Source organism: Nothoprocta perdicaria, unplaced genomic scaffold (genome assembly GCF_003342845.1).
Source record: "Nothoprocta perdicaria isolate Ctin4 unplaced genomic scaffold, notPer1 scaffold_283, whole genome shotgun sequence".
Classification (NCBI taxonomy): domain Eukaryota; kingdom Metazoa; phylum Chordata; class Aves; order Tinamiformes; family Tinamidae; genus Nothoprocta; species Nothoprocta perdicaria.
In genome coordinates this window covers 25,055-41,300 of record NW_020455514.1, presented here as the reverse complement: position 1 = coordinate 41,300, position 16,246 = coordinate 25,055, and the positions used below count along the sequence as shown (strand labels likewise).

Genomic DNA, 16,246 nt, shown 5'->3' with positions numbered 1-16,246 from the left:
GGTGGTCGCGGGCAATGGCTTCGGGTTACTACTCAAAGCTGCTCTTACAGTTGTCCTGGAATCATAGCTCCAATTCCCACCCTGCCCGGTCTGTATTTATAGTGGGGCAGTGGGTGTCACCGCAGCAGGGAGCACCTTCTTGCCATGTGCATTTGCAAGCGCTGGGTCTTACGCCAGGAGCAATTTGCCAGGGGTTGATGTGTGACAGCGCCAGGAAGCTCAACCCCTACTCAAGGTGTTTGTGACCACTTGTTTATTAATACAGAACATGTAATTTCTGTTGGGTGGCTCTGAACTAGGTGGATCTTTCCTGTGATTCTGCTCCGCTTATTTACAGCCATCTGAATTAAACTCACCCCACTCATCTCATCCCATTCACATCCCTTCAAGCACTGTTGTAATACGGAATAGTAATGGTCTACTCTCTCTCTTTTAACATAATTTTCCCTAGCGATTTCCTCTTCCAGATATGCATCAAAAAATCAAATTGACATTTTATATTTAAGTGATATTTTAATATGCTTTGGCTTAGGGATATATTGTTTCCCTATGTTTAGTCTTTTCTGGCTTTATGCGCCTTGAAACCACATTGCAGGTTATGTTTTGCAGATACACTTGGCCTACTCTAATTTTCATAGTTTCTCGTAAAACATAGTGAACACTGGCAAATATAGTATGAGTCAGTAATTTATTGCCAACATGCCTCCACAATTATGTTATATAAATAACAGTTCCATTATGAAAGAATTGTATGACAGCAGCTTGCAAATGGCTGAGCGTAAGGCTGCGAGGAGAGGAACGTGACGGTCTGTGGCAGGAAATAACTCATTTTATTTGACACCCCTGGCAAATAACGGGGGGTGCAGAGCGTGCACAGCACCGGCCCGGTTGGGTTGACCTCTTGTGCAGCTTGTCGCAGACTGGTTGGCTTGGAGAGAGCTGGGCTGCTTTCAGGACATTTAGGGAATTCTACATTTCCTGGAGTCTTTAATCAAATATAAATACCCCGTTGAAGAATTTTAAGTAAGCACATTGTATGGATTGCACCTCAGCTCGTATACGCCAGACTTCATTGAACGTTCTGTTGTTGAGATTGAGTCAGTAATAGGTACAATCAAGTAGCATATTCCTTCCAGTCTTGATTTCAGTTCATGGACACAACATGACCCAAAAGAGAGACCGTATTTGCTACCTGCGTCCTCTTCATTTAAGATTTTCTATGTCTTTTCCAAACACGTGGCGGTGGATGGTTCATGGCAGCATCGTCCTGGCTCTTGCTGGGCCTGAGCCTCAGATGCCCGACGCTGCTCAGTGCCCTTTCCCTGCTTCACATCACACATGCGCTCGGATGGCCGTGGTTCGTGCAGGGTGACCAGGTTGTGTGACATCGAGTGGCCTACATTGATTTGTGGAGTTGTTTTTCTCTCGCTCAGCCTTCGCGCTGTTGATTGTTGCTAATTCAGAGTTGTTTGTTATGGCTTATGGCAACTGTTTGTGGAACTGTCTTTCCGTACACCACCCCTCCACGCACACCCTCCCACACACCTGGACACACCTCGGGTTTCGTCTTCCCTAGGCCTCCTTTCTGATCCATCCCAGGCAGCCAGTCCTTGCCAAGCCTGAAGTTTAAATGGTTCTGTACAGCTTTGCCAAGCCTAGTCTGGATAATCTTGCCTTGTTCCAGGGAGAATCCCTTCCTCTCGCAGTGTCCTAATCAGTGTTCTCAAGCTACAGCTATTTGGTATGAAGCTGCCAGGTTACACTCCATTTAACTGCTGGTTTCACAGTTACTGTTATGAAAACATCACTACGTTGCTGTTTTGTCTTGCTTAATTCTTCAGGAAGACAAGTTCTTTTCTTGGAAAGGTGCTTAGTGCATCATTTGCACGGATCTCCCACGTAGGAGGAGCGAGCCGCAGGTCTGCAGGCACCAGGGAGCGGGTTGCACTGACCGAACCCCAGGGAGGATCCTGCGGGCACCGCACTTGGGAGCCCCTCCTGGCCTAGCCCCTTGTGCCCTCTTTGCACCAGCCCAGCCTCTGAGCTCACCTTTAGGATCTTGCCCTAGACGTGCACGGCCTTGGACATGGGCACAGGTGGCAAGGGAATCCTCTGCCAAGACCCTTCTGCCACTGCTGCACTGGTGCACGTGGCCTGAGGGGCTCCCAGTGCCAGGAACAAGTGCCGAGGGTCTCTGGGCCACTCGCAGAGCTGCCCACAGCTGTAAAAGGTTAAACAGGAGTTAAAGGAGCTGAGGGAGCTGTAGCTGGGTCTGGGTGGGTGGTTTTTGCAGGTGCTCTGGCCCTGTTGCTGGTTGTGCCCTCCTGCTTGGGTGGCTGTTCTGGAGAAGCTCTGGGTGTCTCGCACAGGTACGAAAGGGTGTGAAGGGAACTGCCCGGGAGAGCTCAAGCGTGATGGGTTTTGAAACAACCTTTGTGGGTGCTGGTGTGGCTCATGGTGAGGACGTGGGGTTGGGATGTACCCTGAGATCCTTCCCTTGCGTGTGGCCTGATGTGCTGCAGGGCGCAGCGAAGTAGGAGGTGGTGGAGGAAGGTGCAACGGGATGGGTGATCTCAGTTGTTTGTAGTGAAGCTTCTCCCCCTGCCAGCAATGAAGCTGTTGCTTGCTGCTGCCTGAAAGGCGCCGCAGGGAGGGGGACAGCATGGTCCCCAACCCCTTGTTGATGCTTCAGTTAGAATGAAGCCTCTTTGATCTTGCTTTGGGTGATCTTGTGGTGAAAACTGGCTTTGCTAGCGTTGCTCTGCAGAGCTGGGGAAGCTGTGTCTGGGGAGCGTGAGTCTCTTGTCCAACTATGCTACAAACTAATATCCATTATATATTCATCCAGCTGTTTTTTAGCAGATAACTCACAACACTTGCCCCGTTGCTGAGGCCTGGCTGGTGCTGGGAAAGCTCAGCTCTAATTTGAGCCTGTGCGCTGCCCTTCCTGCTGAGCCGCCCGCCTGACGCGGAGCATGAAGGGCTCTTCTTTGCCTTAAATAATGAGGTGCTTTTTATTATCCTCTTAAAAAGCCAAGTGTCTGAAAGCAAATAATTTGAGACATTAGTCCCAATACAATTATGTTTATTATCTTAATAGGGTATTAGCTGGAATTGCTAAACAGGGCAACCCATATGGAGGAGTTCCCAGCCTCCTGCCTGGAGTGTTTTGAAGCCTCTTCCCCACACTGAGCTGCTGGCAGTGGGTCCTCTGGAATGATTTTGGGGTTGAAAATGTCAATACTGGCCCCCCGACAAGTAAACCAAGAGGTTTGGTTGTCTCAAAATGCATTTCTATACCTCGAGACAGTTGTGTTGGAAAAAATGAATCCCGCTCCTATCCTGCGGTGAAATCCATGGCTGAGGATGCCGTCTGCTCCGACGGCTGGTGCCCGCGTCGCCATCTCGGCGCCCTGCTGAGGCACCAGCCGGTATCTCCAGCATCGCTGGGCGCGCGGCCGCTTTCCTGCTGGGAATCTCTCTGACCAGGTAGGATAACACCAAGCTTGAGGGCTTGGCGAAACTCTACCCAGAGCGTCTGTTTGTAAGGGCACGTTCCCTGTGTGCCGGTACCTACTGCTGTTTTTTTTTTTTTTTTTCCATGAGTGTTCTTGCAGTCCCTGTGTTGAAGCCGGGGTGTGGGACCCCGCGTGCCCCGTGCGGGTGGCAGCGTGGGGCCAGCCCTGGCACGCGTCCCGTGGGGCCAGCCCTGGCACGTGTCCCGCGGAACCCGCGGGCCCTGCGCCGTGTTTACCGCCCTGCGCTGCCCTCCTGGCAACCGTAACCGGGAGGCTCCCGCCCCACGCCTCCCCTTTGGGGGAAAGGTGACGCTGACCTTACCGGCCCTGTTGGTCACTGCAGGGCCCACTGAAACGTTACCGGCACCGCGAGCTCCATCCGATCCCCTGGAGAGCGAATGGGATGGGAGCGGGGCGGGATGGGCTGCCCGCGCAGCACGCGGGGCCATGGAGCCCCTCAGGATTCCCTGCGCTCTCCCGGGTGGGACCCCGGTGAGTGACGGGAGGGCCGTGACGGGCACAGCCGCCGCGCGCGGCCGCCCAGGCCGCTCCGGGCCCGTGGAGCAGTGCGGCCCAGCCCGCAGCGGCTCCGTGCAGCGACCCGGTGGGTCCTGCAAGAGGCTGGGCTGAAACCGGCCTCGTCCCTGCGCGGCGCCGAGACGCTGCTCGGCCTGGCTGGGAGCACGAAAGCGGCTCCGCGCGGCCCTGCGCGGCGACGGCGAGAGCCGAGTGCCCTCTAGGGAGAGCTGAGGAGCAACGCCAGGGCACCCGCTGTGCGTCACTCGGGCTGGGCACCTCCTTGTACCTGGTGTGTGTGTCACACCAGCCGGGCGCCTCCTTGTACCTGGTGTGTGTGTCACAGCGGCCCGGCGCCTCCTGACATGGCCAGCAGGACCCGGTGGTGGCAGCAGGAGGGACGATGCTGCCTCACATCCCTGGAGCGAATACGGGCTGCTGCAGGTGGCCATAGGAAGCACTGAAGTCACACTATATCCCATGTCAGTTATTACTTGAGTTGCTTGGCATACTGCCCCGGTTTGCTATAGCTTAGCCGAACTTGGTGCACCTCACCAGGAGGGTGGAGGGTGCAGGTCCCACCGGGATTGATATCTGGTCCCGGTCTTGCCTTGTAGTGCCTGGCAGGGCGCGCAGGCGGTGCCGGTGCCAGAGTGAGTGTCGGGAGCAGGACCCGAACGGCCCCAGGGACCCGCTGGCACTAGCAGAGAGACCCAGAGGCGCTGGCGTCCGACCTGCCAGGGCTCACGCAGCCCTTGCCACCTTCCCCTGCGCCTCAGCCCCAGCAGCACTTGCCTCTGCTGGTGATTCATTCATTCCAAAGTATTTGATATTAGATAAAAGCTGTGGGCATGAAGATCTTGGTGCCCAGCACGCCCGGCCCGCCTCTTGTTCTCACAAGCTCGTTCATTCTTTGGAGAAAACACAAATATTCTCGCGAGCTGCATGTTGACTTTCCATGGTTGCCATGCAAGAGGGAGCTGCCGGCGCCGGCAGGGAAGCAAGAATTCGGAGGGCGGGTTCGTGTTTCCAGCTCTGCGGGACCGGGAGCGCCGGCTCGGGAGGGTGTCGCGGCAAAGCGGGTGCTGCGGCAAGCGGGGCCTCGGCCGCCTCCTCGCCCACGCGCTCAGCAGAGCGTCAGGTCGCACTGCAGCTCTCGGCTCCCCGGCTGCCTCGAGCCACGAGGGGCCGCCCTGCGAGCAAAGTGAGCGCCCCGACTCCTTGCAGCCAGCGCACGGTCCCATTTCCTGTGTTTCCAACGCGAGAACACTGTCCTCCCGTGGATCCTCCATCTCCTGCCCCGGCGTAGCGCATAAACCAAGCAGGAGCGGGCGGAGATGATGTTCTTTGCAGCGTGGGACATGTTTGTGCTGTGAAGTGGCCTTGCAGGTCCCCTGCGCTCTGCACCCTGTAGGTGTCTCTGCACGGCTGCTTTGGTGCTGCCGACGCCTCACAGGGAGCAGTTGCGCACCCGGGCCTGAACGCGGCACCTCGGTGCTGCTGTCCCTGTTCCTTGGCCCTGCAGTGCCCAGGGCCCCTGCACACACAGGGCGAGTTACGTTTGCCCTGGCAGGAGGCAGGAGATGCGTCTGGTGGGGATGTCTGAGGAGAGACGCCCCCGTGATGACGGCGGGCCGGGGGCTGCATCCCACGGCATCGCACACAGGGCAGCGCCCGGAGCCTCTCCCACCTGGGAGAGCGATGGGGGCCGCGAGGCTGGCGCCGTGTGTGCACGGAGAGCGCCCGAGCTGCGGGCACCGCTCGCTGAGCTCCTCGTGCTGCTCACCCTGATGAGCTGCAGGGTCCCATCTCACTGCTCAACCAAGATGCAGGAGGACAAGGGCTGGCAGCAACGGGCAGTACCCGCTTCCACCTTTGCCTGGGAGCAGCTGGGAAAGACTTGCCAGGTTCGCGAGGCTATTCCCTGGCTCAGCAGCCTGTTTCCCTGATCCAGAGCCACCCCCATGACCTGTTGGCAGGGTTTGCACCTCCGCTTGTGGGGCAGCCTGGCTGAGGATGTGCTTTGCACCAGGCTCAGCACTGGTTTGCTAAAGAAATCGTTTTCCACACACAGGTTTCTTGATTGCATGAGGCAAAGCAAAGTTTTATTAGAAACATGTTTTCACCAGCAGATACGTTAATGATCCTGGCTAACTCTAATAACTTGTAGAAATTGCGGTGTTACAGAAGTAGCAGAACAGAGAGGAAGGTGCCCCGGGCGCGCGGGTCCTTCAGGGACACAGCAAAGCGTTGCAGAGTTACATCTAATTTCTCTCTAAAGTGGCGTGCAATGAACACTGAGGGTTTGCTCTCGTTTCGCCTGTGGTTACTGTGTCGTCTTCGAGTCCGTTTCTCCTTAATCACAAATCCTTCTGCAGGTCACTGAAGAGAAAACACAGTAATGTTATTTTGCTTAGAGGGAAAGTGGGGCTGAACAGTGTCCTCGTTTCAAGAACAGACTCTTAAACAAGAACAGTTGCCAGACAACCCAGGAAAGCCCAGAGTTTTTAGGGGAATTGGTGGCTATGAATTTGCAGACCTGCTCCTCTCTCTACGCTCCCAGCCCCTTCTGCAAAGTCCCCTTTGCCGTGATGTGTCCCCGGCCTCGTTGCAGAGCCGCTGGCCCAGAGGAGGGTTTTGCCGCGTGCTAGCAGCGCTCTCACCTTGGATGTCTCCGGTTTTGCAGGGCGGCACTTGGGGCTGGCAGTGGGCGGCCGAGGTGGTGGTGTAAGTGTGGCTCGTCCTAATGACGCCGCCGCCTACGCCCGTTCCCACGCCGATTCCTCCTCCGTGGCTAAGGGGGGAGATGCGAGGGGAAAGCAGGTCACTTCAAACCGTGCGTGACACCGCGAGCGGCGCAGAGCTCTCGCTTACGGAGCCATGAAGCGCCCTGGGTCTTTTGTGCTCTCTTCCCTGCCCTTCTCAGAGCGCTTTGCCTTTGGAAAGGGCAGAGCATTGCAGCTCTCTTTGTGGCAGTGCTCACCCATCTGAGCAGAGGAAAGAGATTTTTAGGGACGCTGATGTGATGTTCTTAGTGAAAGCTGGAAGATTTGATTTCTCTGCTTTGCAGAGAAGGAGATGAATACCCAAGTTTGAAATAAATCTCATCATAATCGCAGAGCTCATGAGACCAAATAGAAACATGGCAGTGATAGCAATGAGCTGGATTAGAGTGTGTTAAAGTCCCATCCCCTGATACAGATTCTTGATATTTCTCTTTATTCCATGCAAGGTTCCTATGTACGTACATGAGGTCCTGCTGTCCTCCTTCCAACAAGCAGCGGTAGGTCTGAATCTCCTGCTCCAAGCGGCATTTGACGTCCAATAGGGTCTTGTATTCTTGATTCTGGCACTCTATTTCTGCTCTTATCTCTGCCAACTGCTGTTCCACGCACGTGATCTGGTTCTGCAGCTCGCCAAGGAGGTTGTTGTACTGACACTCGGTCTCAGCCAGAGAAGATTCCAGATTATTCCTCTGATAAAGCAGACAACCAAACGAAGAAGCAAAATTCAATTAAACATCCCGATGGAGCGTGTTATTTCCACTGCAGAATAAGAGCTGTCCAGCAGCACGGGGCTGCCTGAGAGCTCGGGCCAAGCAACCCAGCGCGACCCACCTGGCTGAGCTGCGCCTGCAGGTCGATCTCCAGGGCCTGCAGCTGCCGTCGCAGCTCCGTGACCTGGTTGTTGCACGTCTCTACCTCCTGGCCGCTGGTGATAACCTCCCGRTTCACCTCCTCAATCTGCAAAGCACCACAGGGAAGAGCTTCAGGGAAGAGCTGTGCGGCCAGAGCCAGCTCTTACACAAACCAAACACTGGCTGTAGCGAAAGCGGGGACAAGCAGGGCCCTGTCCTCACTGTTTGCTCTCTTTACAAACTGCGTTTGCCTCTTGGCTGTTTTGTGTCTTCAGGCCAAATGCTGAAGAGCTGAGTTTCAGCACCGCACCGCAAGGCCTCGCAGCCGAGGCTGCTGCCTGTGGTGGGACAGAGCAAACTGGTCGGACAGGCCAGTCCCCTGCGCCACACTGCGAAAGGGCTGACCTCAGCCCCTGCTCTAGAGCAGAAACTGCTGCCTGGCTCCGTTTCTGTCCTCTGAAACGCCCTGCGCTCTGGGGCCGGCTGCTCTCTGCGCTTCGCTCACCTTGCACTCGTACCAATCCTCGACTTCCTTTCGGTTACGCGCTATCAGTGTTTCGTACTGGCATCTCAAATCCTCCAAGATCTGCCTGAGGTCCGGCCCAGGACAGGCGTTCACCTCCACGCTCACGTCTCCAGTCGATTGTTTCCTCAGACAGTTCATTTCCTGGGAAGACAGGTGGGATCAGGGGGCAGCAGGGGGATGCGGAGGCGAGCGGGGCTGCGGAAGGAGCTCGGATCGGGACAGGCCCCCAGCCCCAGCAGACCCGGTGGGCAATTTTCCTCATGCACGGGGCTACTCTCCCCCTTGGCCTCCCCTGGTGCCAGCACCGCTGGAGAGGAGCAGCCACCTCCCCACCGAGCTCCTGCAGTGCCCATGGCACTGGCAGCGCTCAGCCCCAAGGCCCTGATGAGGCAAAGCCGTGGCATGAAGCGACAGATCTTTCGCTTTGAAAATGGCCTCGTTTTGCCTGCAGAACGTGCTGCAAGGTTGGGGCGCTACCCTGCCTACCTCCTCGTGGTTCTTCTTGAGGCAGCAGAGCTCCTCGCGCAGGGACTCCAGCTGCGCCTCCAGGTCGGACCTGCACAGGGTGAGCTGGTCCAGGACCTGGCGCAGCCCATTGATGTCGGCCTCGACACTCTGGCGAAGGGCCAGCTCCGTCTCGTACCTAACGAGGGGCAAGAAAGCAGCAAATAATGAAAACATCCCATGTGTGCTTGGGCTATGCAAAGATCTGCTTCCATCTACCCGCTCTAAACTTTATTTTGTTGCCTGGGCTAAATGCACTGTTCTTTGCACTGCTTTAATGCCTGCCCTGGGAACACCTTTCACTCCCTTTTCACTGTTTCTGACTAGGGTGCATTGGTTATCGCTCCCTCAGCTGCCCCATGGATAGCGATGTGCCTCGGTCTGTGATGGAGACACCCCAACTATCCTCCTGTAGCCCATGTCCTGCGTTGGAGGGGACTAACAAAGGGAGATGTGGTGACCAAGAGTGAGATGCCCGTCAGCAGCGCGTGCATCCTCAGTGCTGTCCCCGCGGGCCCTGGCTTTGCGTGGGAGCACACACATCGGACGGGAGGGACACGCGGGGGAACACGGGCACTCACTTCACACGGAAGTCATCAGCTGCCATCCTGCTGTTGTCGATGTCCAGAATGATCTTGTTGTTGTCGATGGTTGCACAGACAATCTGGAAGAGAGCAGAGCCTGAGCGCCGCCGCGTTGCTCCCTGCTGTTTAGCGGTGCAGCTGTGGTCGAGAAGCACCTTTCCCATGTCATTTTTCTGTCCCCTTTTCACCTTATTAGATTTATTCTCCTCAAAGAGAGCCATTCCAGGAGGCAGTTTTGCCTCTTCACTGGGCATTAAAGAAAAGAGGATGAGTGCGCAGAGACCGGGAGCTAAAGAGCTGTGAGGTGGGACCAGGTTTCAAGATCTCAAGGCAAGTTCTGAGCATCTTTCAGAAAGAGGGGAACCTAAAGATGCTTCCTTAAGACATGGAGCTTAGCTGGCATTCAGGCTGGATTGTTCTTGACTTCAAGTTTAGGGATTTGGGGAAGGCAGTTGGAAGCTATCCCTGAACCCCTGGATCGACCAGAGCTTTCATTACAGGCAGAGTAGTATAAGGCTCTTTGCACCCCTGCTATAGTCAACAGGCGTCTTTGAATATGACATTTTAGTACTTATAATGTTTCATTTGATACGGCATTTGATAAGTTTGTTTCGCCTCTGTTCTACGCTTTCCTTTGCTTTTCCTACTAGGCTGATGCCACTGCATTTCCTTAGAGCACACTGGGTAACACCACATTTTCACTTGTGTAGCCAAAACACCCCTTTTTTTCCTATTTGAGAGCATTTCTCAACCTATATCACCTAGAAGCACGTGTCACCGATAGGCATCGTTGCCCCACACTCTCACACAAGTTGCCACAATTTGTTTGCAAAGATACTTAGCAGCAGTAAAGCTACCTCTAACACCGACAGCTGGTTTGAAATGCAAAATCAAAAATAAGCTTTAAAATGGAGAGAACAACTGAAAACAAATGTGTTACCTGGTTTTGCAGATCTTCAATTTCTTTGTAATAGCAGCTGTAGTCCCGGGGCTCGCAGGAGAGGCCCTGCGTAGCGTACCACTCCCTGATCCTGCACTCCAGTTCCGCATTCTCCTTCTCCAAGCACTTCACCTTGTCCAGGTAGGAAGCCAGGCGGTCATTGAGATTCTGCATGGTCACCTTCTCATCGCAGGATGAAAGCAAGCAGTCGCCACCAAGCCCACCGACAACCACGCCGCCGCCGAGGCCGAAGCCAAGGCCATTGCCGTAGCAGCTGCCACCTCCATAGCTCCCACCAGCCAAGCTCCCAACGCTCAGTCCCCCGCCATAATTCACTCCACCGCAGTAACTCCTTCCAGAAAAGCCTCTGCCACTGCCTATGCCGTAGGAAGAAATCCGTGCTCCACCACCACCACCAATGATACAGCTGCCACCGCTGCTCCTGCCTTTGCTAGACACAGTAATCGTCTCCTTAATATTGCAACTCATGGCGACAGCAGCTGGAAATGCAAGCAGAAGCCCAAAGCAAGATGCACAGCTTGATATTGAATCAGCCTGCGAGCCACCCGTCGCGGCGAAACCCTATTTATACCTTGCAGAGTGGGTGTCACCGCGGTGCTGCTTCCCAGGAGGCTGGCCACCCCAGGCACGGGTGCCAAGAATAATTTCTCAAAGGGAAGTTTCCTTTCAAGAATCCTGGTAGACAAGGAAGGTGCTTTACATGTCTCTTGCTAATTTCAAAAATACATTAGCAATAATGTTTTATGAATCATCAGCTTTTTGTTTATGATGCAAACTTTACAACATTAAGCCAGGAAAAACACTGTCCTAAATTATATACCAGGAAGAAATCATTAAAGGTTATTGCATCAAAGAGCTCTTTATCTCTCATTAATTTATTTTCATTTTATTTTGAGTCGAATAAGCAGTTTTCCTGCAAGGTGCTGATGTCGGAATATGTAAGATGAAAAAGAAGTAATAAATAAAAAGATGAGTCTGGAATGATGTACGAGGAATGATGTAAGAACTTTATGGAAAGATCAGAGACACCGAGATTAACTTTAAATCTCTCCATTAGCAAAACAGCAACTCCAGAGCACTCTCCTATGAGAGCAGCAAAGCTGTGGAGTGATCCCCATGGACACAGACCAAAGGCTCTTCCTATGTGATCTCGGATTTCCAGCAATTCCCAATGATTTGTTCCTTGCAGAGAATTCACCCCAAGGACCTGCCTGTCACTCAGGGACAGAGGTTTCTGTCACTTTGTCCTCACGGCTGATGACTGGAGCTGGGCAAAGGTGGCATTTTGGAAAGCTGGGGGAGTTCAGCCATCCTGTGGGCACTTTGTGGGGCAGGACATGCTGAAGAGGAGGTCTGAGCTGCTCTCCTAGGAACCGCACGGACAGGAGTGTGGGTACAACTCAGTTGGTACCCTGTACAGTTCTGCTCTGCTTGGAGAGGATGGGTTAAATCCCACCTAAAGGTTTCAGTCCATCACTTCTTAGGCAAAAAAAACTAAAAAGCAGAAACTCTTTCACTCTTCCAGCATTCAAACTCAGACTGTGTTCAATTTTGTGAGGTGTTTTGCGAAGATTCAAGCAGTGCAACCTCCGAGATGCAAGAGCAAGGGCCTTTCGTGCAAGGAGAACCTGTTTCTACTGGTTTCTCCTGGTTTTCTGTTCTGGTCGTCACACTTGAGCAAGAGTCGGGTGTTCCGCGGCATCCTGAAACTGCTCATTCCCCGTGAGGAATTTGCCAAACCCACGTCACCAAAGAACAAATGAGATCAAACTCGCGTTCGTGTCCTCTCCCTGTGCCGGGATTATGGGTGGGAAGAACCACTGCTATGGCAAGCGAATAACCCCACTCGCAGCAGGACCCAAGTGCCCCAATATTTGTAGATTTGCCCCTTGGTTTATTTGCCTGCTGGTTTATTCATCTTCTCTCTTGGCTGACAAGGAGCCTGCCCTTATCTCGGCGTCGCGGGCGCTGTCCGCGCTGGGAGGCAGCAACATTCCTGTGGTGTCTCCGCAGGCTGGGACGGAGGTGGGGAGACGCGTGGTGATTTACCCAGAGGTGGGGAGCGAGCTGGGGCTGCAGGTCAAGGGGGGTCTCCCAGCCTGGGCCTGCTGGTGGCTGCCCCTTCTGCCACACTCTCCCCCGCTGGATCCCTAAAGACCACGGAGCAAAGCTCAGGATAAGCTAAAACCGGGACGAAAAGTGCTTGTGTATGGAAAGGAATAGCTGGATCTCATTGCTAGAACTGGAGAGCGTAATTGGAGGGAGGGTGTGGTGTAGGAATCAACCGAAACTGATGTAATATTTGGAGCGCTGGGAGCATTGCCCCTCCTGGGAGCGATTCCGCGGCGTTGCCCAAGAGCTGCGTGCGGCACCTCCGCGGCCGCCTCGCTCGCCGGCCCGCTTATCGCTGCAGGAATGCGGGCAGGGAGGGGAGGACGGCTCCGTGCCCCGAGGAGGATGCGCCGATGGAGACACCGGCTCTCCTGCCAGCCGGGGTCCCCTGCGGGCCTGGGGCTTCTCCCCTAGCACCCGCTCCTTGCGCCGCTCGGGCTCCCTGCGCAGCGCACGCCTGCCCCGTTTCCTGCTCTTCCTCTTTTATTTTCCATCAAAAAATGTTGCAGTAGTTAAGATTTAAAGTAATAGTTGTCCCGAAGATCTAAAATGTATTAAAATGAGCTTTACCTGCCATTTGCACGGTTGTTTACACTCATAAGCTCCCTAGGCCCGGTCTGACTCGCATGGAGAAGTATGGAAATCTCATGGAAATGTAATTTCCAGCCCAGGTTTGCAGCGCCGTAATTTGCAGCTCCCTAATGTATGGGTTCTTTACAGGGTGTTTTTTATGGGAATCTGATTATCATAAGCTCCCTGTTTATGAGCTGCTTTCCAGACACAGCCCAGCTCAGATGTCCCCAGACATCATGACAGCGTTGGAGGAGCTGAGTGTTCCCTCCTTGGGGGTTCCCGGGGGCATATGCACAAACTCAGCATCATTAGAGACCTTCTGGCCGTGTCATTATGTCTCTTTCACCTCTCAGGAATTTAGGGCAGCTGCTCTGTGAAGATGCGCGCTCTGCACGGGCGGCCCTCGTGCAGAGGCTGGCAAAGCCTGTGATATTGGTGCAGGGAGGCCGGTGGAGCAGCTAGATGTCAGCAGCAGTTCGTAAGAGGAGAGCAGCCCGGAGCTGGGGGCAACGGGCAGGAGCTCCCACAAGGTGCAATCTTTGGTGTCCTTGGGAGAGCCTGGGCTTTCCAGAAGAATGGAGAGTGGAAGGGTGTCTGCAGTGTCCTTTTAGGAAGGAGAGCGCAAGGCCTGGGAAGCTGGAGGAGGCTGAGACTGGGAAGAGTGGCAGGGCCTGGTCTCGCTGCCTTTCCTCCCCCTGCACAAGGCAGGAGAAGGCAATGGGAAGGACCAGGGCAAAGATTTGCCTTCCCACTTCTCAACCAGAGTCTGAGAATGACTGGGACAGAGGCAGGGAAGTCTAAGCAAGAGGAGTTCCATGTTACAGGCTTTATAAGGGTCCCTTGTGATGCTTCGTGAACCCACAGCCATCCCTGTCCACCCAGGTATTCCTGCATCGCGTTCAAGACTTTACAGAGAGCGAGCACAGATGACAGAGAAGACTTTGGAGTCTTGGTTTAAAACTCCTGCCTATGACCTCTTGGTTGCATCACCACTGCTATTTCTGCAGCAATGGAGAAATCTGTTTCTTTATGAAAAAGTGAGGTTAGATTAGTTTGTGCCACATTAGATACGGTTCTGAAATGCTCCTGTCCTTCTAGCTGCTCTCCTCCTGCCCCTGCACTGTGATCCCCAATGTATTTGAGTTTGGCTTTGCCCAGACGTTTGCACACGAGGAGCAGCCCTATTGCGGGGATCAGCAAAGCTAAAGCAGCGGCCGCCGGGGCCAGCGCCGCCATGCGAGCCGCAGCCGTGCGGGGGGAGACCCCAGACCCACGGCCGCGCGCGTTGGTGCCCGGGCAGCCAGCTCAGAGCCCAGCCCGCCCTGCAGCTCCCGAGCTCCTCGGCTGTCACCGGAGACGCTGCGGGCTCGCGGTGGCTCCGAGACGCTGCAGGCTCGCGGAGACCCTGCGTCCCGCCGCGCGGCACCCGCGCGTTCACCGCAGCGTTGTGGCTGCCGCCAGCGACCCACGGGAGGGAGATGAGGGCAGGAAGGCTCTGCGTACCCAACGGCTCTGGCGAGCTTTTTCCCCTTCGCTTTATTGAGCTGCACTCACTCAGCTCTATCCCGTCCTCGCCAGTTCCCCAGAAAGGCATGTTTAGTAAAAAGATGATCTCCAGATCTTGAGCAGCTCCTGCTTTTCAGGAGCAGCGGGACCGGGAGGTGACTCAGTCACTGTGTGACAACAGACGGGGAAATAGATTGTTGCCTCGGGTGCCCTTCTTGATGGGAAGATACCGGTAAAGGGAAAGGGACCTGCCTGAAGCTGAGCGGTCCCAGCGGAAGGAGAGCGAGGATTCCAACTGGACCCGTTCCCGGTGCCAGGCTGGGTGGCAGTGAGAGGGCACAGCCCAGATGTGTCCCACCTGTGTCCCAGGCCAGCATGGACATTGTCTGTCCCCTCTTGTTCCTTCTCTGACTCTGAGCCATGCTAGCTGCTTTATTTTTCTATATATTTTTTCTACAACTGTGCTGTAGCAAAGCATTATATGGGAAACACACAGGCAGTATATAGGCAATGCACAGACACCGATTTCTTGATTGCATCAGGCAGAAGCGAAGTTTTATTTGAAACATTTTGTCACGGGCAGGCACATTAATGATCCTAGGGCTGTTTAACTCAAGTAGCAAACATGGCAATTGGACACACGCAGCAAAACAGACTGGGAAAAGCAAGTAGCAAACCAAAGCAGACGTGGACAGTGCTCTGCGTATCTCTGGGACGCCTTGCGTAGCATCGCTCGGGGCGGCGAGGAGCAGCCTCCCCGCTCCTGGCAGCGGCGGTCAGCACATTTTCTCTCTCTTTATCCATGATTCTGCTTCCGGGATCTTTTGGAGCATATTCTCGTTTCTCTGCTTAGTCACAAATCCTCCTGCAAGGCACTGGGGAGATCAAAGGAAATCTTCATTTGTTTAGAGCAAAAGGAGGCTCTTCCCTGCCACATCACTATTCCTGGGATCATTCCCCAAGCCAGTTCAACTAGAATTCGGCTGAATCCCGGCCCTTCCCAGAAAAGTCTCCCTGTTCCCGTGGGACAGACGGGACAGGGGCGCTGGGAGCTCTGCCCCTTGGCCTCGAGCTGCCGGGCGGCGCGAGCTGCGGGACGAGGGAGGATGAGGAGCAGGTTCTCACCTGCCGGGTGCCCCTCACATCCCGTCCCTGCTCATCCCTCTCCTCCCGCTCCCTGGCTCCCCGCCAGCCCCACTGAGGTTGCAGAGGCACCAGGGAGCTGCTCATGAGCAGTCCCGTGAAAAACCTGCTCGTGCTGCTCATGCCAGAAAGGGCCTCTGGAAGTGAGGGCCACTGTCCTCACCTTGTATCTCCGCAGCTGCACAGGACGGCATCTGGGAGGATGAAGTGTAAGTGTGGCTTGTCCTAATGATACCTCCTCCTCCTATCCCAGTCGTTCGTGTCACACCTCCTCCTAGGCCTGAAGACTGGCCAATTCCTCCTTGCTGACTGCACGGACAGAAAATGACATTTTAGTGAGGGAAATCACCACGATTTGTTGTCATTATTGCTCTCAGTTTGTTTTCCTCTTCAACATTAGACAGCATTTTGCAGCGAGCTGTCTTCTTGTAGGGAAGCAGGTTACCACCATCAGTTACCAGGCAGCCCGCAAAGTTCAGTAAAGCCAAAAAAAGCAATGCAGAGCCTACACCTCTGGGTTAAAACACCCAGAACACAGGTATTTTACCGTATATGTATATGTATGTTGGTGTGTTTCAAGTCTACGTACATTAGGTCCTGCTGGCCGCCCTCCAGCAGGCAGCGGTACGTGTGGATCTCCTGCTCCAGGCGGCACTTGACGTCCAG

General features: G+C 54.6%; 2 protein-coding genes across 2 annotated transcripts in view; both read right to left on the bottom strand.

The window, feature by feature from the left end:
* Positions 1-6,390: 6,390 nt before the first annotated feature.
* On the bottom strand, positions 6,391-10,714 carry LOC112948994 (keratin, type I cytoskeletal 19-like). Its single transcript, XM_026041363.1, has 8 exons — positions 10,226-10,714; positions 9,283-9,365; positions 8,684-8,840; positions 8,177-8,338; positions 7,652-7,777; positions 7,283-7,509; positions 6,698-6,828; positions 6,391-6,416 (listed from the first exon to the last, which is right to left on the bottom strand). Exons 1-8 carry the CDS (start codon positions 10,712-10,714, stop codon positions 6,391-6,393), a joined length of 1,401 nt encoding a protein of 466 aa, XP_025897148.1.
* Positions 10,715-15,699: 4,985 nt separating this feature from the next.
* LOC112949011 (keratin, type I cytoskeletal 10-like) overlaps positions 15,700-16,246 on the bottom strand; it is a 3,957-nt gene continuing 3,410 nt past the window's right edge. Inside the window, exons 4-5 of the mRNA XM_026041382.1 lie at positions 16,170-16,244; positions 15,700-15,889 (exon numbers count right to left, since the gene is read on the bottom strand). Of these exons, the coding sequence (XP_025897167.1) occupies positions 15,700-15,889; positions 16,170-16,244 (265 nt within the window). The remainder of the gene's footprint in view (positions 15,890-16,169; positions 16,245-16,246) is intronic.